General features: G+C 40.9%; 2 protein-coding genes across 3 annotated transcripts; both read right to left on the bottom strand.

Moving 5' to 3' along the window:
- Nucleotides 1-743: 743 nt before the first annotated feature.
- LOC123512975 (probable protein phosphatase 2C T23F11.1) lies at nucleotides 744-18,898 on the bottom strand. Of its 2 annotated transcripts, none has more exons than XM_045269730.1 (8): nucleotides 18,775-18,898; nucleotides 17,712-17,908; nucleotides 17,373-17,470; nucleotides 17,117-17,224; nucleotides 16,709-16,934; nucleotides 16,521-16,612; nucleotides 16,065-16,235; nucleotides 744-9,495 (listed from the first exon to the last, which is right to left on the bottom strand). In XM_045269730.1, exons 2-8 carry the CDS (start codon nucleotides 17,896-17,898, stop codon nucleotides 9,415-9,417), a joined length of 963 nt encoding a protein of 320 aa, XP_045125665.1. In that variant the 5' UTR covers nucleotides 17,899-17,908; nucleotides 18,775-18,898; the 3' UTR covers nucleotides 744-9,414. The 2 variants fall into 2 exon arrangements, with proteins under 2 accessions (XP_045125665.1, XP_045125664.1); XM_045269729.1 differs by lacking the exon at nucleotides 18,775-18,898 and adding an exon at nucleotides 18,439-18,676.
- Nucleotides 18,899-19,671: 773 nt separating this feature from the next.
- Nucleotides 19,672-22,184, bottom strand: LOC123512974. The gene is made up of 6 exons (XM_045269728.1): nucleotides 22,038-22,184; nucleotides 21,567-21,766; nucleotides 21,082-21,256; nucleotides 20,610-20,788; nucleotides 20,217-20,382; nucleotides 19,672-20,137 (listed from the first exon to the last, which is right to left on the bottom strand). The coding sequence occupies exons 1-6, from the start codon at nucleotides 22,137-22,139 to the stop codon at nucleotides 19,934-19,936; spliced, it is 1,026 nt and encodes a 341-aa protein (XP_045125663.1). The 5' UTR covers nucleotides 22,140-22,184; the 3' UTR covers nucleotides 19,672-19,933.
- Between the last annotated feature and the right edge of the window lie 621 nt (nucleotides 22,185-22,805).

The following is a 22,805-nucleotide window of genomic DNA, read 5'->3' as shown; positions in this document are numbered from 1 at the left end:
AGGAGTTGTGACCTTGTTGTCCCGGTGTGTGGTGTGTGCCTGGTCTCAGGCCTATCCGAAGATCGGAAATAATGAGCTCTGAGCTCGTTCCGTAGGGTAACGTCTGGCTGTCTCGTCAGAGACTGCAGCAGATCAAACAGTGAAACACATACACACATATATATATATATATATATATATATATATATATATATATATATATATATATATATATATATATATATATATATATATATATATATATGAGAGAGAGAGAGAGAGAGAGAGAGAGAGGTTGCAAAATTTGCAGACTTTGTATATTATAGTATAGTATAATATAGTATTGTATAGTATGGGTAGGATATTTAATGACACAGTCAGTATATGGAACATCAATTATATTGACCACTATATTTATCCTATAACTGTTACTTGCCTTACACATTTGATCCCTTTCTTTCTAAGTATGTTGGATACTCATGAACAAATGTTTGTTAGTGTCTTGGTTTCCAGATAGCTGAGGAATTACAGAAGTATTTTGTCAACCTTCTATGTTTATTGGCCTATAATTGATCTGCCATCATCTACCGGTTATGTGTTTGACCCTTTGCCATTTATTGACCCCTTGGAGTAAATGCTGGCCTATAGCAATATGTAAGAAGCATATCCTTGTCAGCCTCATCACATTCTATGGCAGTGCTATGCATTGTACTGTGCGAGTATTACCTTTTGACTTAGGATCTGAATATGAAACATGTACAAGAGTAATTTATTCATATTTATTTAGAAGTATATGTAGTATTTACAACAATCACAAGGCCATCCCAACAAAGCCACACTAGAATGACAATGTACACCAACATTATCTTACAACATATATTACAGTATTCAGTACCCTGATGGCAAGACTTCAGTATGTTCAGGAGCTTAGAGTAAATAATTCCGGTATGTGTAGTGACTAAATAAGGACTAGTTTACTATCACACTGCAGTCTCACAACTGGAGCAAGATGTGCCATAAACCTTCCTTGGCTGGCAGCTGCTCTCCAGGCCACCATGACACTAATTTCCCTGATCTTGTCTGGTAATAACAACACATTCTCAGCTCAAATAGAACTTCTAAAAGCCTGTATGTTATAATTAAAAAACAGCAAACACTCAAGTTTTTAAAACAATAAACTACTGTTATGAAGAAAATGAATAATGCTGATCCTCAACTTTATGTCAAGTATGGAGCAGAGTTCACGTTGATGATATTCAATCACTAAGGAAACAACCTTGAGGTGGACAGGAGGTTGTTGAACTCTGCCAGATACAGACAGACCCTGGCCATCAGTGACACAGTGACCACAAAGCAGCAGCTATCTCCATAAATCAATCTTACTCACACAAATATAGGCACATATATGCAGACCAATTGCTATCATTTTGGCTCCAGCGTAACACGTAGGTAAATGATCTACGAGCATGCAAAATTCAGCAACTGACCTGGTTTACTCTGTTCATGGAGCACACATGTTCACTCGCTACTGTGTTCACTTGCAGAATAAAAAAGTTCTCCAAGTGAGCTGCTACAGCTGTTCATATTTTGAGTACAATCTCATCTTTGGTAATAAATTTGCAAATGGAGTCTATGACACTAAGTGACAAACAAGACTAAATAAGCAAAAAACATTGTTTATGTAACATAGACTCTCAGATGAACTTCAGTACACTTGAAAACAGCTTTCTTCATACAGAGGTCCCCACAATTACATAGATCAATAACAGAATAGCACCAGGCCATATGGCACTAAATAATCATTGTGAGGTTGGCAGTGTCAGTAAAATTGCTTAGATTTTGAGGTCCACCTAGCTCATGACACTGCTGCTAGTGTCAATACAAGACTGGGGATCAAAAAAATATTCATGGTAAAGTGTGGATTTTGTGAGGAACAGATGATGATGATGATGATGATGATGATAGGTTCTGGGATAAGACAGGAAAGGCACATTTATGGGTAGCAACATGAGAGGAAACATGTGTAAAGTTGGACAAACTTATATTGGGAATTAGTCTTACAGGTAGTGGACAGAGATATGGCCTATCATGGTGTGTGTAGCAAGGCCATAGCAGCTTATTGTAAAGATTCAGAGACTGAAATGCACTGCAAAGATGGGAACCATCACATTTTGTCCCCGCTAGATAAAATGAGAACTGTGAAGATGGAACTTATGAATATGAAAGGCAATTGTACTGTTTACCCTGGCAGAATAAAGACAACTGAATTCACAACATTACGTATGCATGCCTGCAGTATAGCAATGTGGTATTGTGTTAGTCTGGCAGTTGTAGTGAGTGCCATTGCTTTTGTACTGCATTGTGACCTTTCCTAGCACTGTGGGGACCTCTGTAGCTGAAAAGTTTGAGAATATTTATGCAATGTAGTTTTGGTTATTGGCCCCAGGAAATGAAAGAGAAGCTTTGCTGTTCTGTGCACAGGTATGGAATGTAATGCCAGCACACTAAAGCTTACTGGAGGTTCAGGTGGATGTTTTACATATTCATTTCCCTTTCTGAGACACAAGACTCAGTATATGTACCAACACTTCCTTCCACAACTGTATCTACTTAAGTAACAAAGCAAACTTTTTCTCCATTATGTTCATTACCATAAAATGAGATTTTACTGTTGCTTTAAACATTTTGTGGCTAGATAATAGTGATTATTTGTTCCTTAACTTCATCTCTCATGATTTCAAAAGTTAAATTTACTAATAAATGCTACATTAATAATGAAAAAAAAATGTATCCTATTGAGTCATTATTAATATGCATACATACAGCTTAAAGATCATATAAAAATTGATGAATATAAGATTGCAACATAAATGATATACAAGAAGTCTATGGCTGAAAACAATATTTAAATGAAGCTGCAGTCCTTAATTTTTAATCTTTTGGCATCATAACAGATTGATAATACATACATGCCACATAACTTCACTTTGCCAAAAAAGAAAGTATTACAAAGAAAAGATGCTTGTTTTATTTTGGGTTTTGAATGATTTGATGCCCTATTCCCTCTTCACTCTGAAGATTACAAGTAAATGAACTTAACTGGGGTTAATTCTCTGTCAGCAAAATTAACCTGAGATGCAATGCAATGTAGTCTTATATGTATATATAGCATTATGTTCATTTATTAAATGAATATAAAAACTATATGTACTGAGAATGTAATCTGTGCATTATCAGTCCATTCAAGAATTACAGTGGTGGGGCAGGGAAGGGGGGGGGTTATCCTGTAACCTCATGGAAAGGATTGAGATATACTATATGTGGAGGTACAGTCAGTGACAAGACTGCCCTGCCCTGCCAAATGTACTGGTGAAAACTTAAAGGAAAAATGCTAAAAGCAGGATTTTCTTGGGAAACAAATAAAACAACTTCCTTGCTTCTTTTCAGCATACAAAATACAGCAATGTGTTGAGGAACAGATATTTCTTAACCTCTTTTGCCCTGCCATGCACCTTGAAAGCCTACAGTCATCTTGGCTTGCCATATGTGTTGGATTGAAGCTGCTAATGTGTGAGTTCTTCCAGTTACTATTTCAACCACAAACTTCTTTGCTGTACATATGTAATTTGAAAGCCTAGTGTATGTATTTACACAAGCTATCTTAGAGTGGTTGTGTATTTCTGGCTGAAGAAGCTCTGCTATATCTTCACTCAGAGAATTAGTGGGAGAAACCACTCCAACACATGGTTAGTGTTGGGCTACTGTCTGTGTCAAGAGCATATTACCTGCTTTCCATCTATGAAAGACATGATGTTATAAAAATGCCATGATGTACTGCTCTGCAAGCCATGACAATACTGATAGATCATGGTGTGTGGCTATGGTGTACTATTGTATATGCATGTATGTCAAGGCTAAAAGAGGTTAATGATTGTGAACATGTTAAAAAAAACAATATAGTATACAACATTGTGCCAGATGACCTGAGTAGAAAGGTTGATTTTGGTTTCTAGAAGTGGCAGTTGTCCATTCCAATATGGAAATGAGACTTGTCTAAATATGCACAGGTTTTTTTTTTTTTTTATCATTACCTTACATAAGATAATGAGGAACTTAATTTTGGTATGAAAATGACTTCCAAAGGAGTAAATTCCTTAGTGTTACATAACAATACCAGGAACACCTGGGTGTACAGCATGGACTGCATGTTTTATGAAGCAATTCAAAAATCCTTATGTGTAATACAGTATTTCATTTTTACCATCAACGCACTATGATGAAAGCCCACACAGTAGACACAAATTTTCTCAATGAACAACAATGATGATCTCAGATCAGACTAGACTCACTTGACAAAGGCCAACTCTGAGAATACTAAATTATTGAGCAATCCTGCACTACTGTCAGGTATTCAGAAAGCTCTACTACTGAACTATTAGATGAAGCAAGACACCATGCATCTTAGACCTTTTATCACCCTACATGGAGTAGTAGTATATACGTATAGTATAAATGAGTCCTTTAAAGAACAAGTACCCAGTGATGTGACATGTACGCAGTGACAATGGTGCCAGCAGTTTACAATATTGTGGCAAAAAAAGAGTGAGTTTGCTCTCCAGCTTAAAAATGTTCTTCGAGCAGGCAGTCTTGTCAGTCGTGCTCACACGTGCTATTATGTTTGTTAACCACCAAGACACACAGCTCATGCACAAACATTTACTTGTACCAAAAACCTGAACAATTCTCCATTTTCTGCTAATATAAACTTGCTAAACCTAAAGCTAAAATTTACAGCCAAATACACAAAACATTCCTCAATCTTATTCCAAAAAAGGCTCTTTGATGACTTCCAGTTTAGGTGACATAAGAGTTAGAAGTTGTAATCTGAAGACAAAAGTGTAACTGATGGAGAGGAGAAAGACAACATATACACTAAATATCATGTGATGGTATTTAACAGCGAAAAACAAATGTAAGCTGCTAAAGCTGAGAAACTTCTAATTTCATATATCACTTTAGAGAATGTTGTAGTCCAACCATCACTATCCTAAAAAGTGGACCTAATGGGTCTGTTCAACATCCTGACCCATTCACAAGTGAAGACGATTGTCATGGGATCAGTTTATCAATTTAGTGAAGCACGAGCAACGCAATATCTATGACTTAATGATACAATGATACTAGTAGAACTAATTCCCTGTAAAGACATATTACAGTGCTAGTCAGTGCCACAGCTAAGTGTGTTTGAAATGTGAGTAAAAGGAAATGAGAAATGAAAAGGTGTTAGAATGCTGTAAATTTTTCAGACGAAGAATACTGCAGGCATAGAGATAGATCAGCAAAGCCTATTGAGAAGTAATAACTGAGAAATGCTAGAAGAGGCTGAATGTTGGAACCATTAAGAAGGAAGTGTTTGGAGAGAGGAGTGCCTCACCTTGAGGGACACTCCAAGAGGGAGTGGTGTGACACATAAACAGAGGGAAGATAACTGAGCAAACATGAATGGCACCGAGAGGCCCTGTCCCATTCCAACCTAAATCAGGCACCTGAGTGCAGCAACTATTTTACTTCTTAGGAACAAGATTAATTTTTAATATAAAAGAAATTCTAGAGTGAAGGAAACATAATGACCTTATAATGCCTAAATGGAGCCCTCAAAGAAACTAAAGAATGGTGACCCCACTCAGTGACTGAGGGAGTTTCACCCAAGAAGGGTAACAGTAAAGGTAGTAAATGTGTTTCATTTCATACAAGTAACTTTGAACTAAATACTGACTAGCTACCAGTGAGCAGCTCTTCCTTTCACCTGCTATTAACTATAATGCACTGAAATGTTTCCAGAGCTGCTTGGTGTGGAAATAAATGCAAGATAATGATAGAGTAAATGACATGTACAGCATGTAAAGGACAATCACAAAGCTTACTTCAATACAAAGATCTAGTTATTCATTCATTATCACACTGCTATGCAACTCATGATTTAAAGACTGTTAACAGTTAAGTTTCTCATCATTGTGTATGCGTGTATGACCGTTACCTAATTAGTGTGTGTGTGTGTGTGTGTGTGTGTGTGTGTGTGTGTGTGTGTGTGTGCTGAATGTGACAGATGGAGAGTAACTGTCACAAATAAAGGTAGTGCTGCATTTCAGACTACAAAGTGACAAGATACAACAGTCAACTGAGATTTACTATGGAAACATTACACTATTAGCAACACAAGCACAATGTAAATTGCTTCTCTAGAACTAGAAATACACAAAGAACTATAAGGTAATTTCTCTGACAAGCAATGAGGCCTGAGCTAAATGAGATTTTTGATCAAACAAAATCTCTGGTCCACTGTATTTGAAGTCTGACTTTAGCCTGATTATGACATGACTTATAAATTTATCCTTATCAATCTAAAAATTCATGGAGATGGTTTGGATAAACTATATGGCACCATTATGTGACTTTGGTGCAGCTACACAGTCTAACATGGATCTAGAAACAGCAACAGAAAGGGAAGGGTGTCACAAGACACTGAGCTGGCAGTGGACCCAGAAGACTCTGCCTTAGTGTGAGATAGGACGACATGGAGTCAGGTGTCACAAGGATGTGCTACATAGGTGGCTTTAATATTAAAAAGTTTGTGATTATGAAAAAATATGTGTGTGTGTGTGGGGAGGGGGCTGGAGAGTGTTGTAGTTATGGAAGGAGTTACCAAAGATCAGTGTGCAATGGGCATAAAGTGGAGAAAGAAGCATATATAAGCAGTTTTATTGAAAGGCAGGGTGCTGCTGTCACAGCAATGCCATATGAAATGTTATAAAAGCCAGATAGAAATGATAAATGCCAATCTTAACACTAATACCTTATCTGATAATTACAAACTTCTGAAAGCCACATAGGCAATCTAAAGGTACATTATATGATAATGCAACACTGCAGGAGTACATTAGCATGAACTGAAGCACAGACTGTAAGACACTGGCATATCGGCCTCACAGGTCCACTTAATGGACTGGATTTGTTACAGTGCCATGTCTTACATCATCGCTGGGACTGTTTCTCCTGTGGCACTGTAACTCTACAATCCATGCACTGCCAAAATTTTAGAGTGAACACAAAGTATGGCATGCACCAATGCAAAGGATTTATTGTCATATTGAAGGCTTAAACATGGCACTCAGAACAGCAGTCAGGAACCTGATTGTTGCTGAGCTGTACCTATGTATGTGTTTAACTTTTACAATGCACACTCTAGTATGTACACAATGCTCTGTTCCCTCTTTGGGTTACCAGAGAAATGTCACACTTCAACTCTCTCACCTTGACTGACCACATCACTACAGGTCTCACCTCTCATTGTTCCCTTCAAATATCCCTTCATGTCATCTTTTTTTATTTTTTGCCTGAGCCGTGAATTTCCTACAGATATTCATGTATCTACTTAAACAGTTCAATACATACAAGTCCTCCATCTACACATCTCAGGAAGTTATGGTAAACAATTCAACCAATACAAAATGAACACTTATTGTTTCTCTATCACACAGCTACTATTTTTAAACATTTTCATCAGCACCTTTTCTACTTTCCTTTATCACTTTGTAGGTTGACCAGTTTGACTAGAATTAATTTTTTGTGTTTCACCTTACATGGTTCTCAGTACACACTCCACACACCACATGTCTCCTGAAAGTCTCTCTACACTTCTAACTTTTCATTGTTTAATTAATGAAATCTGAAATCATTTGGCAAGCCTATGTGCAGAAATTTATCACTATGATTGCCATATGAATCTTATTTTTCCTTATCTCCAATACTGTGGTAAAATAACAACAGACCAAATCCCTCAAAGCTTCCTGTCTTTTGTTACAGACAACTTACGTGTCAGATGCATTCCACTGCAACTCAACACACTGTAATGGATCATGAAGGTTCTAATAATGAAGAACTGATAAGAACACATGAGATAGGTTAAGTTCAGTTCTCTTGATGAATACCTAACAGATAATGGCAAACAACTGGCCCTTCATGGAAAAAAATCTGTTTAAATATTAATGAACTACTCATTTTCTAGATTATGATTTACAGATTTGATATTGAAATTCAATGAAATACATAACAGGCTTGTGAGGAAAGAGAACAAGACAAGGCTAATTAGTGAACTAATGACTGTTCAGCAGCAGTGAAGGCAACACTTCCTGAAACATATGCTTGCCTCAACATCCCAGAAAGTGTTGCATCCTCACATTGAGATGCCATAGTACTTAATACAGACTGTGCACAATACACACAGTTCCCTTGCCACACATGAGACCTACAGCCTGACCACTCACACCTCCCTTGGCTCAGGCCAAGGCTCACCTTTCATACCTTGGCATCTAACAACACAGTTAATTTAATATTATGAAGGGGGAAAAAACCTTTGAAGAAACTCAAATGAAAGCAAGTAATGAAGCCAGACTTCCCATCTCTGAACAGTGCGCCACAGAACCCGCGGCCAACAATGATCATGTAATGACAATTCTGACATAAACCTTCCCTATAAGAAAACAGAAATGGGCCTTTTCTCATCTACTCACCAGCAAGAAATAAAGCCACAGCATGACAAAAATCCAACGGCTTCAAACTATAAAATAAAATACTTGCCACAAAAACATTTCAAAAGCACAAGAATTAATAATGATGTGACAAATACATTTAAACTCCATTAACATAAAACTTAGGACTACATACAAGCCTGATTCCACACAGCACACACACTACATACATGTGACCTTAAGGAACGAGGTCATGGAAAGCCTATATGTACACTAAGAAACCTTTCTCAGCTCTTTGAAATGGCACATCTTGTGCACCACAGCACATCTGTGCCACAATGCTTCCCAGAAGTAATAAATTTCACTCTCTGTTGTGAAAAATACCAGAAGTAACATGTTCCTGTCTAGAGTTCAAGTATGCAGATAACTGGCATGTCTGACCAACCTGATCAACATTTTTGCCATAGATTGGCCATAAATCTTTGTGTCACAGTAACTTGAAGATAAAGCTACACAGCTGGAGCATTTTCTTCCAAACAATCTTTGCCTGAAGTGTACAGAGAAGGGTAGGGAAGTGTAGCACCCTCCTATGGTTCTTCACACATTTCTGTACCTTGATAACTGTTCCAAAACAGCAAACAGTACAACCCTGTCCTCTGGCTATGGAGACCCACCAACAATCTGTAACTACTGTCTTAACTACTGATACACTAGGATATCTTTATGTACACTATACATATACATAGAGCTTCCTAAAATTTACTCAATTGTTGTGGATGAATCATGAAAGAATATATGAATCTTTATACCATAAAAATGAACATGAGAAGGCTACCTGCCGCCACCGCCTGAGACCCACCTGCAGGCTGGGTCTTGGGATCCACGGGGCGGCTCCTGAGTTCGGTGCTCACTGCAGGTCCAGGTCACTGTCATCCTCGTTGGTCTGGCTGGTGAGCACCACTGACGGCCGCCCACACTTTTCCTGAAGCTGTAAACAAACTCATCTTAGGCCTCAACACCTACACATTAATACTATATGTGATCCTTGTGCTTCCTAATGACAACGAGACCATGAAGGCACAGCAGCCAAGAGCACACAAGACCAGGCTCAACACACACACACACACACATATACAAACATCTGTCACTTCACAATCTTCTGTCTGATTGCTAGTATGGCTTCCGTCAAAGTCACTCTACTGGTGATCTTCTGGCTTTCCTTACTGAGTCTTGGTCATCCTCTTTTAGAGATTTCGGTGAAACTTTTGCTGTTGCGCTAGACATATCAAAAGCTTTTGATAGAGTCTGGCATAAAGCTTTGATTTCAAAACTGCCCTCCTACGGCTTCTATCCTTCTCTCTGCAACTTTATCTCAAGTTTCCTTTCTGACCGCTCTATTGCTGCTGTGGTAGACGGCTACTGTTCTTCTCCTAAACCTATTAATAGTGGTGTTCCTCAGGGTTCTGTCCTGTCACCCACTCTCTTTCTATTATTCATTAATGACCTTCTTAACCAAACTTCTTGCCCTATCCACTCCTACGCTGATGATACCACCCTACATCTTTCCACGTTCTTTCAGAGACGTCCAACCCTTCAGGAAATCAACAGATCACGCGGGACGCCACGGAACGCCTGACTTCCGATCTTTCTAAGATTTCCGATTGGGGCAGAGAAAATCTAGTAGTTTTCAATGCCTCAAAACTCAATTCCTCCATCTATCAACTCGACACAACCTTCCAGACAACTATCCCTCTTCTTCAATGACACTCAACTGTCTCCCTCTTCCACAATGAATATCCTCGGTCTGTCCTTTGCTCATAATCTTAACTGGAAACTTCACATCTCATCTCTTGCTAAAACAGCTTCTATGAAGTTAGGTGTTCTGAGGCGTCTCCGACAGTTTTTCTCGCCCTCCAACTGCTTACTCTGTATAAGGGCCTTATCCGTCCCTGTATGGAGTACTCTTCGCATGTTTGGGGGTTCCAGTCACACAGCTTTGCTTGATAGGGTGGAATCGAAAGCTCTTCGTCTCATCAACTCCCTCCTCTGACTAACTGTCTTCAGTCTCTTTCTCACCACTGAAATGTTGCATCCCTTTCTATATTTTATCGCTATTTTCATGGTAACTGTTCTACTGATCTTGCTAACTGCATGCCTCCCCTCCTCCTGCAGCCACGCTGCACAAGGCTTTCTTCTTTCTCTCATCCCTATTCTGTCCAACTCTCTAATGCAAGAGTTAACCAGTATGCTCAATCATTCATCCCTTTCACTGGTAAACTCTGAACTCCCTCCCTGCATCTGTATTTCCGAATTCCTACAACTTGTCTTCTTTTAAGAGGGAGGTATCGAGGCATTTGCTCCCCTAATTCTGGCTGACGGTTTTGGCACTTTTTGAAGTCTTTGGAGAGCCAGCGCTTAAGTGGGCCTTTTTCTAACTTTCTTTTTTTTGCCCTTGGCTGGCCCTCTTTCCTACATGAAAAAAAAAAAAAAAAAAAAATATCAGCACAGTTTCCCGCCATTCTCACATGGGTTAGTTATCCCCCTCCCCCACCCCTCCCTGCCACCTTAGCGTGACCCCCAAAAAACGGAGCAACATTTGGTATTACTGTCATGAATGTGATGTAGCTCTATGCATTGAGCCTTGTTTTGAAGAATATCACACCCTGCTGCAATACTAAAAAGCTTAGATACTGAAAGAAAAAATAATAAACAATATTTTGTGGTAAACTGAGCAAATTATTTTTTACATTATATTATTTAAGTATTTACAAATATTTTTTTTTTATTTTTCATTTCATAAAACATGGGTTAATTTATGAATATGTAACCATTATACACATGTCTCGTAGGAGAAAAATATCGATAAAATGATTAAAAAAGTCTCATTCAGAAGTTGTACGTCTGGCAGCATCACTGAGCGAGGTAAATTTAAAGCACCAGCTGGACATTAAAAAAATGTCAATTTTGAACTTTAACTCTTATTTTTACTTTTCTATGCCCATTTTGAGTTATATGGAAGAAAAAAGAAAGTGGATGAGTATTCAGAGGTAAATCAATGCTGACCTCTTACGGGTTAAAGAGGAAGGATATAATACCTGAAGGAGGGACAGAAAGGATAAAGGGGGAGGAGGAGTGCTAATAATGGTTTGTGATAACATTTGTGTGGAGGATGTGCAATATGGAGAGGACAAAGTGGAAGTATTGGGAGTAACAATCAGAACAGAAGATTTGAAGAGAAAAATTATAGTTACATATGTTCCACCAAAGACTAATACATGGGGATCAGAAGAGCATAAAGATATGCAAAGAGAGACAATAAAGTATCTGGATAACATGATAAAAAGAGATAGAAGAATACTCTTAGTTGGAGATTTCAACTGTAAAAAAATAAACTGGGGAGAGATGGAAGTAATGGACAATGTTGGGCAGTGGAGTGAGAAAGTGTTACAGTTGACTATGGTTAATACAATGAACCAGTGGGTGGAGGAGTCAACAAGATACAGGGGGGAAGAGGAACCATCGTTACTTGACCTAGTCTTCGCAAAAAAACCGGAGACCCCTCCAATCATACAATACCTTTGTCCAATGGGGTAAAGTGATCATGTGACATTAGAGATGCAAATGCAGGAGGAAGATGCAATAAGATACAGAGAGGACTATAAAGGAGAGAGATTAAATTATGCAAGAGTAGACTTTGAAAAACTAAGGAGTTATTTTGCTGATATTGAGTGGAGTAATATTATGTGCAGGAAGACTGTACAAGAGAAATATGACATATTCTTACAGGAATACAATGAAGGAGTAAAAAAGTTTGTTCCTGTTTATAGAGTTCAGAAAAAAATACATGTATGGTACAATGCTAGATGCATACAAGCAAAATATGCAAAGGATAAAGCATGGAAGAAACTTTTAAAGCAGGGAAATGACTATAATAGTCGGCAGTACAAAGATACTAGAAATTAATATATTAGAGTAAGGAGAGAGGAAGAAAAAAAGTTTGAGAAAGATGTAGTGGATAAAAGCAAGGATGAACCCAAATTTTTCTACAAGTTTATAAACGGCAAAACAAAGAATAAGGAAACAATTGAAAAAAATAGTTAAAGAAGGAAAGACATACCAAACAGAGAAAGAAATGTGTGAAATAATGAATGAGAGCTTCAAAATGGTTTTCACTGAAGAAGATGACTTCACAGAACCTAATAGGATATTGAATTGCCTAGGATTACAGGAAATTGCAGTTCATAAAGAGGATATTGGAAGATTACTGGACAAGTTGGAAGTCAGGAAAGCAATGGGGCCAGATGGTGTATCATAGTTGACTATGGTTAATACAATGGATCAGTGGGTGGAGGAGTCAACAAGGTACAGGGTGGAAGAAGAACCATCGTTGCTTGACCTAGTTTTCACAAAGAAACCAGAGCCCCCTCCAATCATACAATACCTTTGTCCAATGGGGAGAAGTGATCATGTGACATTAGAGATGCAAATTCAGGAGGAAGATGAGATAAGTTACAGAGAGGACTATAAAGGAAAGAGATTAAATTATGCAAGAGCAGATTTTGAAAAATTAAGGATCAATTTTGCTGCTATTGAGTGGAGTAATATTATGTACAAAAAGACAGTACAAGGGAAATATGACATATTCTTACAGAAATATAATGAAGGAGTGAAAAAGTTTGTACCTGTTTATAGTGTTCAGAAAAAAATACATGCTTGGTACAATACAAGATGCATACAAGCTAAAAAGGCAAAAGGTAAAACATGGAAGAAACTATACAGCAGGGAAATGACTATAACAGATGGCAGTACAAAGATGCCAGAAATTAATATATTAGAGTAAGAAGAGAGGAAGAAAGAAACTTTGAGAAAGATGTAGTGAATATAAGCAAAGATGAAGCCAAACTTTTCTACAAGTTTATAAATGGCAAAACAAAGAATAAGAAAACAATAAAAAAAATAATTAAAGAAGGGAAGACATACCAAACAGAGAAGGAAATGTGTGAAATAATGAATGAGAGCTTCAAAACGGTGTTCACTGCAGAAGTTGATTTCACAGAACCTAATAGGACATTGCATTGCCAAGGATTATAGGAGATTGCACTGCACAAAGAGGATATTGGAAGATTATTGGATAAGTTGGAGGTCAGAAAAGCAATGGGGCCAGGCTGGGTGTTAAAAGAATTTAAAGAGCAACTACTGGATCCAATTTTGGAAATAATTACAAGTTCAATAAATGAAGGGAAAATTCCACTAGAGTGGAAGAGAGCCAACACAATACCGATATTTAAAGGAGGAAAGGCAACTGAACCACTAAACTACAGACCAGTGTCACTTACAAGTGTCTTGGGGAAGTCATGAAATATTATCAAAGAAAAATGGGTTAAATTTCTAGAAGAGGAGCAAGTCATATCGAACAGACAATTTGGGTTCAGGACAGGGCGGTCATGTGTATCACACTTACTAAGCTTCTACTCGAGAGTTATTGCAGGACTTGAAAACAGAGACGGATGGGTGCACACAGTATACCTGGATATTAAAAAGGCTTTTGATAAAGTCCCTCATGGAAGACTACTTTGGAAACTTGGAGAACATAGGAGGACTGCGAGGAACTTTGCTAGAATGGACAAGAGATTATTTGAAGGATAGGGAAATGAGAACTGTGATCAGAGATACATACTCAACTTGGGGTAAAGTAACTAGCGGAGTGCCATAAGGGTCAGTGTTAGCCTCCTTATGTTTCAGATTTATGTAAATGACATTCACGTTGGAGTAAACAGTTATATAAATTTATTGGCTGATGATGCAAAGCTGCTAAGAGTTATCAAAACCAAAGAGGACTGTCTGCTGTTGCAGGAAGATATAAACAAGATCTATGAGTGGAGCAAGAACTGGAAATTGGAGTTTAATGCCAAGAAATGTCATATAATGGAACTAGGAAAGAGTAAGAGAAGACCGGTATGGAACTATTTGATGGGAGAGGAACAAATAATGAAGACTAAAGAGGAAAAAGATCTTGGAGTGATCATACAAGAAAATCTGAGCCTTGATAAACACATAAATAAGATATTTGGACTATCATATAGAATGTTGACTAATGTAAGAGTGGCATTTCATTACATGGATATGATGAAAAAATTCATCACAAGTATGATACGCCCAAGGCTGGAATATGCAGCAGTGGTATGGTCTCCAAGTTCTAAAAAAGATATAAAAAAACTGGAAAGGATACAGAAGATTGCTACAAAGATGGTGGCGGAATTAAAGGACCTCACATATGAAGAACGACTGAAGGAAATGGGACTGCCAATCTTACAAGATAGAAGAGAATGTGGGGACCTAATAACAATGCATAAGATAGTAAATGATATTGAAAAGATAGACAAAAAAGACCTGGTGCTGTTGACAGAAGAAGATGGAAGGACAAGAGTACATGAAAAGAAGATCAGGATGAGGAAGTGTGTGAAGGATATTGGAAAATACAGTTTTCTACACAGAACAGTGGAAAAATGGAATGCATTGGATAATGAAGTTGTTACAGCACATAATGTGCATAACTTTAAAGAAAAATTAAATAAATGGAGATATGGAGACAGAACACTATGAGCCCTGCTAGAACCCTGTACAATAGAATTAGGTAAATACACACACACACACACACACACACACACACACACACACACACACACTTTCATCTACATTTCATAAGAAGTACTGCCTGATGACATTGCTTCATTCTAGTAACTAATGAAGATATTTTATACCCTTGCTTGTACATTTCATTGATACTGACTATACTAACCTCCACTTCCTCAGAAGATATAGTGTCATCATTTATTTCAAGAGAGTGCTCAGTTAGTGATGAGCTGCTATTCTTTGGGTCTGAGTGACTTATGTTCAGCATACAGATTCCATCGTCAATCAGAGAGAAACACGAGCCAGGTGTATCACTGCTAAGCGAGTCACTACTAAGGCACCACGGATCATAGATAAAGTTGTTGTGGTCAAGTGAAGATCCACTCCTGTCACTCTCATAGTGTGCACAGCTCCTCCTCTCAGGGGACAAGTCACTGTCAGAGCTGCCTGGGGCACAGCACACACACACGTCACTAGTGCTACTCTCAGAGCTCTCACTGGAGGAACTGCTATCACAATGCTGTGGATGGTACCTAAGCCCAGGAAATGACTCTGTGGCATCACTCTCCAAAATGTGCAAACACCTGTCATGGCTGAGCTGAGGCTTAACTGTGGGAGCTCTGAGCTGATGTGAAGCAAATTCCCATCTGCTATGTTCACCTTCTATCATAATGTCACTTTCCTCAAATGATGAAATATCTTCCTGTGGATGTCCCAAAGTCATCTTAGAATTGACACTAGCATCACACAAATAAAAAAACAAATATGTTTTTCACTGTAATCACCAATAAGTCTACCTCCTGTAATGAGAGACAGGGAAAGACTAGACTTAAGTAAACATCAAGAGCTACGGAGGGGAGGATGTTTGAAATAACCAAACCAAACAAACAATGTCCCTATTTGTTCACCTCAACCAAGAGTTACCTCTTTCCATGATCCTGACTGAAGAATGCAGATGAGGATGACTGTCATGTTGTCACAGCCAAGGCCACCCATCTGGCAGTCTGGTGCCAGGCAGCGGGTCATGAGATCCTCACACACGTCCTCCGGCTCCATGCCTTGAGACAACCGCAGCCTCACAAAGTTCACCACCTCCTGAACCACAGAAAACAGTGCCAATGTTGCATGTTAATGATATCTGACACTTGGTAAGAGCTGCCTTCACCACTACATGGCTTGTTTGTTGGTATCAACACCATCTTTGTCTCCTAAACAGATTCACTCATAAAACAATTATTGAACATCTCTATCACTTGACCTGATGCAAGTGTGACATCTCTGATATGCTGCAAATCAGTGATAAAGGATGAATAATCAACCTGCATGTGAGGACTTGCCACACAAGGGGTCCATACTGGTAAAGAGAGATGCAGCCCTCACCTGGTTGGTCATTACGTCCCAGATGCCATCACATGCCAGAACGATGAACTCCCAATCATCGGTCAACTCGCGCACTGTCACATCAGGACAAGCTGATCCGGTGCAGGTGTAAAAAGAAAAAGCATTAACAGTCTATTTCTCACAAAACAATCAATAAAACTTTAGATTCATTATTCATAGTGCCTCACCTGTGACAATCTGCTCTTCTGGGCCTTTGAGTTCATTCTTCTTGAATACAAAGTCTCCCAAGGCTCTTGAGAGGGCCAGGTTGCCATTGACTCTGTTCAACTCCACCCAGCCACCTGCTGCTGTAATCCTGCGCTGCTCTGAGGCAAGGCTGGGCTTGTGGTCGCTGCTCAGTTCCTCCACACGTCCACTTACACTTGCAATGGCGCGGGAATCTCCTACATTGCCCTGAATACAAAGTGTTCCCTTTAACTCACTTTGACAACCACATGCTTCACTTCATATACAAGATCACAAGATGCTATTTTTGGAAACTCACGCACAGAGCAAATATCTACATGTGTGTGTGTGTGTGTGTGTGTGTGTGTGTGTGTAGGTCTGGAGGCAGGCCTCAGACAGTGTTCACTCACACAATAGATGGTTCTGTTCCGCAGGAGGCAGCAGATGGCAGTTGTACCAGCAAGCTCGTCCTTCAACACCTCATCTGTCTGCATTGCATTGTCCAGGTCTAGGAAGCCCTGTGGTAAGGCAGTGTGAGCCAGACATTAGTAATGCTGAGACATTTCTAATAGCACAGCTTACAGCATCCTCCTACACCAAAGGTAAATTTATAGGCAAATTGCAACAATTATTATGGATTATGGAAGTGAAGGCTAGAATTATAACCTGCTTGACGGCTGCCTCTATCTGTCCCGCACCGTACTCTGGCCGGTTGACGATGGTCTTGTGGAGGTGTTTGCCTGCGTGCTGAGCAATGCGAGCACCTGACCACCACAACAAGGGTATCTTATATCAGCATTTCAAATACATATCTCAATCTCATTTAAACAACAGATTCAGACCTCAAAACATTTGTATAATCATCACCTGAAGGTTTCCATGAACACTACCCATACAATAGCAAGTGTTTGTATTTGAAGGAATAATGAAAAACAAAGACAACAGAATTGTAACAGTCACTATAATGAAGACAAAAAAGACTAGACATGAGAACACCCTACTGACCTCCGTGTCCATCATACACAGCAAAGAAAGCCGTTCCGGGGTCATCTGGCAGGGATAGGATGGTGGTGTGTGCATCCTCCATGTTGACCCTCCAGCCCTGCATGCACGAGGCACCCACCCTCAGCCAGGAGTTCTCACAGCGCGAGGTCTCCTTCTGTGTCACCGGCTCACTCAGTGTTTGGCCCATCCTGAAGGTCCTGTGGTGGGGAGGGGGTGAATGTCACATCAACAACAGCAACAACAAAAAGTTAATGATTTTGTATTGTTTTACTTCTACCTGTGTGGGTTTTTATTGGTGCCACATCAATGGAAAGTGGTTTGTAGCATAAAGAAAAAAACACTTAATATTATCTTGTTAAAATTGCTATTTTGCTGAGTCTATAACTACTATGTGAGGGGAATGGAATGTGTTAATTTCAGAGGATAAGATGAACATGTTGCATGTTACGGTGACGATCTGGTGCATGTGAGACAAGCAACAAAGGCTTAGCACAAGCTCACTTGGCTGGCTATCCCTTACTGCTGTGGTTAGGTAGGCATACAGTACTTACCATGTGAGAGAAATATAAAGAGAATAGTTCAATTCTGCGGGTATACCAGTCTTTATGAGAAGTGACTGAAGCAGGTGGGTTTTAGGAAAAAAGACTGAGTTGTGTACCCAAAGCAGATCAGCTGTTAGTCACTATAATTCTGTTTAAAAGTAGTGCAAACAAGTAAAAAGAATTACATGGGTTAATAGTGGAGGGTGTGTGGAAGGAGAAATCCCTTAGCAGGTCACACTTATCATTGGCTCCTCATACGTGACACACTGGGCAGGGCGGCAGTGTGTGGTGTCCTGCCACGGAACACCCCCACCACGCCTCACACTGTTCACTCAGCTCCTGACACCACACAGCGTGACCTGCCCGTGACTGCACTACCTGTCTCCATGACTGACACCCCGCCTGTCTGCACTACACCACGCCACCAACACACCACATCCACACCCACATCCACCCTACCTCGTCACCGCCACACCCACGCCCGCCGCCCACGCCCTCCCACCTCCTGCCAGGCCACCTACCACAATCCAGTGTCTATATATCCCGCTGTGTCCCAGTGTCCAGGGTGAGGTCGAGGCAGGTCACCAGGGCGACATGTAAACACGATCACGTTCAAGTATAACTGAAATTATGACAACTTTTGATTTTTTTTTTGTTTCTAATATTTAGTTTGTTTTATCTGAAGAATCCTGAACAATGGTAATCTAATTTTATATTTTTATATTGTTCATTTTAAATTTCCTACGTTCACTTTGTTTCCATTACGTTCATGTAAATTTTCTTTTAAACTATTTATTGTCTTATCATTTCTTGTATGTAGAAAATATCAAAACATTTAATGTAGTTTTGTAACGAACATAATGTCCATTAAAGCTTAAAATATCACGATGAAATGATGTCTCGGTACGTTCGTGTGTGCGTGAACCTTGTTTTGTCTGTGTTGTGGCGGGACGAATGTGCTGGCGTCGCGGGACGGATGCTTCAGATATTAGTGAGAAGGATGAACTAAATACGGAGAATGTCAGCATGGACTTGATACTGTTACAAGGAGCATGGTTGTATACAAGAGGAAGATTGTGTTGTTGGAAAAGTACTATTTAATGGAAAAATCTGCAATTCTCTCCAATTGTCAGAAGCAGACTGTGCGGAAACTCTGAGGGACACTCATTACAAATTCACAACAGTGGACTGGCAGCGAGGTGGAGCTAAGAGTAAAGACACAAGGCTTATCCGGGCAGTACTTAACTGGGACTCATTTGCAGTACTTACTGGGACACCTACATTCATGACACTGGCATGCTTCTGTTCCTTTTTCTTTGGTGTGTGTGTGTGTGTTTCTGCTTGTCCATTTGGCATGGCACTGATGGTGTCACGTGATACATAACCTTGTGAGGGGTGTTAATAGAAAACACTCTCTATTGTTCGGAGAAACATTTATTTTTTATTTCGAATTTAAAGTTAGTTTATTAATTACACTACCAGACACACGCAAAAACTGCCACATGTAGGCCTGATGGCTTTTCGCAGCTTTCCTTATGTTCTTATGCTCTTTTTTTTTTTTTTATACCATGTGGGCTTTATCATTTTCTTGTGAGTATGTCCTTTACTTAATGAAAAGCTGTGTATATATAAATGGTTAATGAATAGATAAGTAGAATAACAGTCAGTGGACATGTTTAATTATGTCCATGCTGTCCTTATTTTCGGATGTGTGGTGGTGGTGGTGGTGATGGTCGTGATGTCTGGGCCTGGTGAAGGAGAAGGCGGAGGGCTGAGGCGACGGTCCACTTCCTGCAGCGTCATTCTAAAGGCAGGATTGAGGTCCACGCAGGGGTAGGATGTCTGCACCAGGGACAAGGCTTGGGCGAAGGACATGCGTATGATCTAAAATGCAAGGTTTGTGTCAGGGATCGATTGACTCATTGAACACAGGAACATAGGTAAGGAAACAGTAGTTACTCACGGTCATCAGGTAGAGGATAACCAGTGCTGGGGCGCGGCTTTGGCCCTTGTAACTGTGGACGAGCACGTTCTTTCCCTTGAGATGGGCAGCGTGGATGAAGCGAGTCACCTCCGAGCTGAACTGTGTTATGTCTACTTCATCTGTGTCAGGAATGTCGATGCACAGCCTGAAGGAGAGAGGGAAGCGACTCTGTGACATCATCTGACAGAGAGACACCCTCTTGTGTACCGCTCCCTTTCCCTGGTACATCACCCGGTTTGACCAGCGGTGTGGCGAGGATAGCAAGCTTATATTAACCTGCCATACACTCTGCGTATCATTTGTAGCAGGCACGAGGGCATTAGAAACCTCTTGTGTAAATTTATCTTCCCTGTTCCCTTGCGGCACACCCACCTTGACCTATGGTGCGGCGTGGTGCGGGGACAGGTGCATGGACAGATGGACTTCTTGGCGGCAGGCACCTGAGCAGGCCGCGTGCCAGAAAGGTCCACTACGCACTGCACGTCCAGGCGGCAGAGCAGAGGCTGGCTGTACGCGGCGGTGATGTTGCCCAAGTACAGTCCTTCCACCACCTGTCCTTGTCAGTCAGCGCAGAGCACAATAGATTATATCACTCATGAATTATAGAACGGCTTACAATACTTCCCTTAAATTCCAATTGATCAGATCAACTAGTGAAGTCTGAGAACTCCCTACCTGCCTGTGTACCTCACTCTTCAAACTACCCACTTGAATCTGCTCAAGGGAGAGGTCTCAAGACATTTCTCAAAAATTGGCTAAATTTGAGTGGATGTGAAGGTGTGGGCGTGCGTGAGCAGTGAAGCACTAATGTACTCAGACCAGCATGGGTGGTGGAGACACTCACGTAAGCGATGTTGTCGTCCCTGTACACCAGATTTCTCTCCAGAACAGTTTCAGTCGTGGTGTTCGATGGTGTGTGGGTCGCCTGTGTCCCACCACGACCCTCTGGCCGGGAGGAGGAAGGCTGCATCGCCTCCTCCACGAGTGTCAAGCAGCTGTCCTCTACTGCTTCACGATCGCTGTGAATAACTATGAGTGTCGTTCGATGCCAACTGTTCTCTTTATTCTAATGCATCTTGTGGTGGTAACTGTCGTTTATTGACAAAGTGAACACTACATAAATACATAATATAGATACAAAAAATAAAAATGCAGATTTTGAAAGGGCCAAAGAAAAATCAATAACATATAATTTTGTCTAACTGGAAAACAGTGGATGGGCACACAGCCACCATCAGTCTGCACACCAGCTCTCCGTGCACAGGCAGTCACTGCATGTGGTAGCACAGTCACTTCACTCAGCCTGACATGAGTAAAGGACGGCCTTACCTGGGGATGTGGTCCCTGTGGGTGTGCCTCAAGGTTGTCACTGGTCCCTGGGGTCTGTGCACTGTGGCGTGTGTATGCTGGTCACTCGTGGGGTGTGTGGCACTGCAACTTGAGGCGTGGCCCTCGCCTACACACAGGGATGAGATTGGCAGGACCTTTACGTGGCTCCCCGTAGTGCCGGTCACCTCACAGGACCTCACCTGGGGCAGTGGGATGTGTGTGTGTGTGTGTGTGTGTGTGTGTGTGTGTGTGTGTGTGTGTGTGTGTGTGTGTGTGTGTGTGTGTGTGTGAAAGAGAGCAAGGCAAAGGAATTCATGCATTTGACAATCAATCATAATTAGATCATTTGCATGGTTCAGATGATTACTGGTAATGCTTAATAATACCAATACATTTGGCGAGAGAGCCAGAAATTGACTATTTTACTGTACCAACAATAAGACATTACGTCGATAAAAGGCGATGACTCACCATCATGCTGGCAGCGGGGACCTCTTGGGGGCAGTGTGTGGCCTGGGACTGGCCTGGGGCGCTGCCTACCAGAGGACTCATCAGGGATAAAGATGTCCTCATTACGGGGCTGGGGGAGGAGGAGGAGGAGAAGGAGGAGGAGGAGGAGGAGGAGGAGGAGGGAGGAGGAGCTGTGTTTGCCTGGCACCTGACGGGTGGAAAGACGAATGCGGTTAGCTTTTGGTAAGGGAGAAGACATTGCCTTGCCTCGGCAGCAGACTGCCAGATGTTAACAATACAGAGTGGCGGTGGTCCTGCAGCAGCGCACCGCAGCACCGCAGCTCACCTTGAGGAGCACGGCGCCTCTGGTCTGAGGCTCCAGCACCAGGTCCTGCATCTTGCGGGAGTCTCTCCTCGACATGACAAGGGCGAGCGCCACCTCTGGGTCAGGTGCTGACAGGAGATCACATGCCGGGGCTGAGGAGCGCCGGGGTTCCCTCCCACTCTGGTACACCCCTCCATAGTCCCGATGGCCTTCCCCCTGAGGACTGCCAGGCCACCGTCAAGAGAAGCAGCATGCATTCCGGTGACTCTGTACATTGCTGTATACACTACTAACTGTTAAGGTGTCTGGCGAACATTCTCTCCCTCCCTCCGTTGAGGAGCCGAGGCGTTCAGCACAGGGGCCTTCACTATCCTGACTATTGACTAGCTCTACTCGTGGCGGCTGTCACTGAAGCACGCTTGGTGCGTCCTGAAGGTGGTGATTAGAGAGGACCTCTTTCTCTT

Source organism: Portunus trituberculatus, chromosome 35 (genome assembly GCF_017591435.1).
Source record: "Portunus trituberculatus isolate SZX2019 chromosome 35, ASM1759143v1, whole genome shotgun sequence".
NCBI classification, from domain to species: domain Eukaryota; kingdom Metazoa; phylum Arthropoda; class Malacostraca; order Decapoda; family Portunidae; genus Portunus; species Portunus trituberculatus.
Note: the sequence above shows the minus strand (reverse complement) of the source record. Positions and strands in the feature narration are given on the sequence as shown.

Bases quoted from the DNA above. Each gene is read 5' to 3' on its own strand.
- LOC123512974 (XM_045269728.1), bottom strand. From the start codon at position 22,139: ATGAGGACATCTTTATCCCTGATGAGTCCTCTGGTAGGCAGCGCCCCA. The intron at 21,257-21,566 runs GTAAGGCCGTCC...AGTTATTCACAG, and splicing joins CACAGGGACCACATCCCCAG to CGATCGTGAAGCAGTAGAGG. The intron at 20,138-20,216 runs GTGAGTAACTAC...CTTGCATTTTAG, and splicing joins TTATCCTCTACCTGATGACC to ATCATACGCATGTCCTTCGC.
- LOC123512975 (XM_045269729.1), bottom strand. The intron at 17,471-17,711 runs GTCAGTAGGGTG...TGTGGTGGTCAG, and splicing joins TGTGTATGATGGACACGGAG to GTGCTCGCATTGCTCAGCAC. The intron at 9,496-16,064 runs GTAACTCTTGGT...GTTTGTTTACAG, and splicing joins AGTCAGGATCATGGAAAGAG to CTTCAGGAAAAGTGTGGGCG.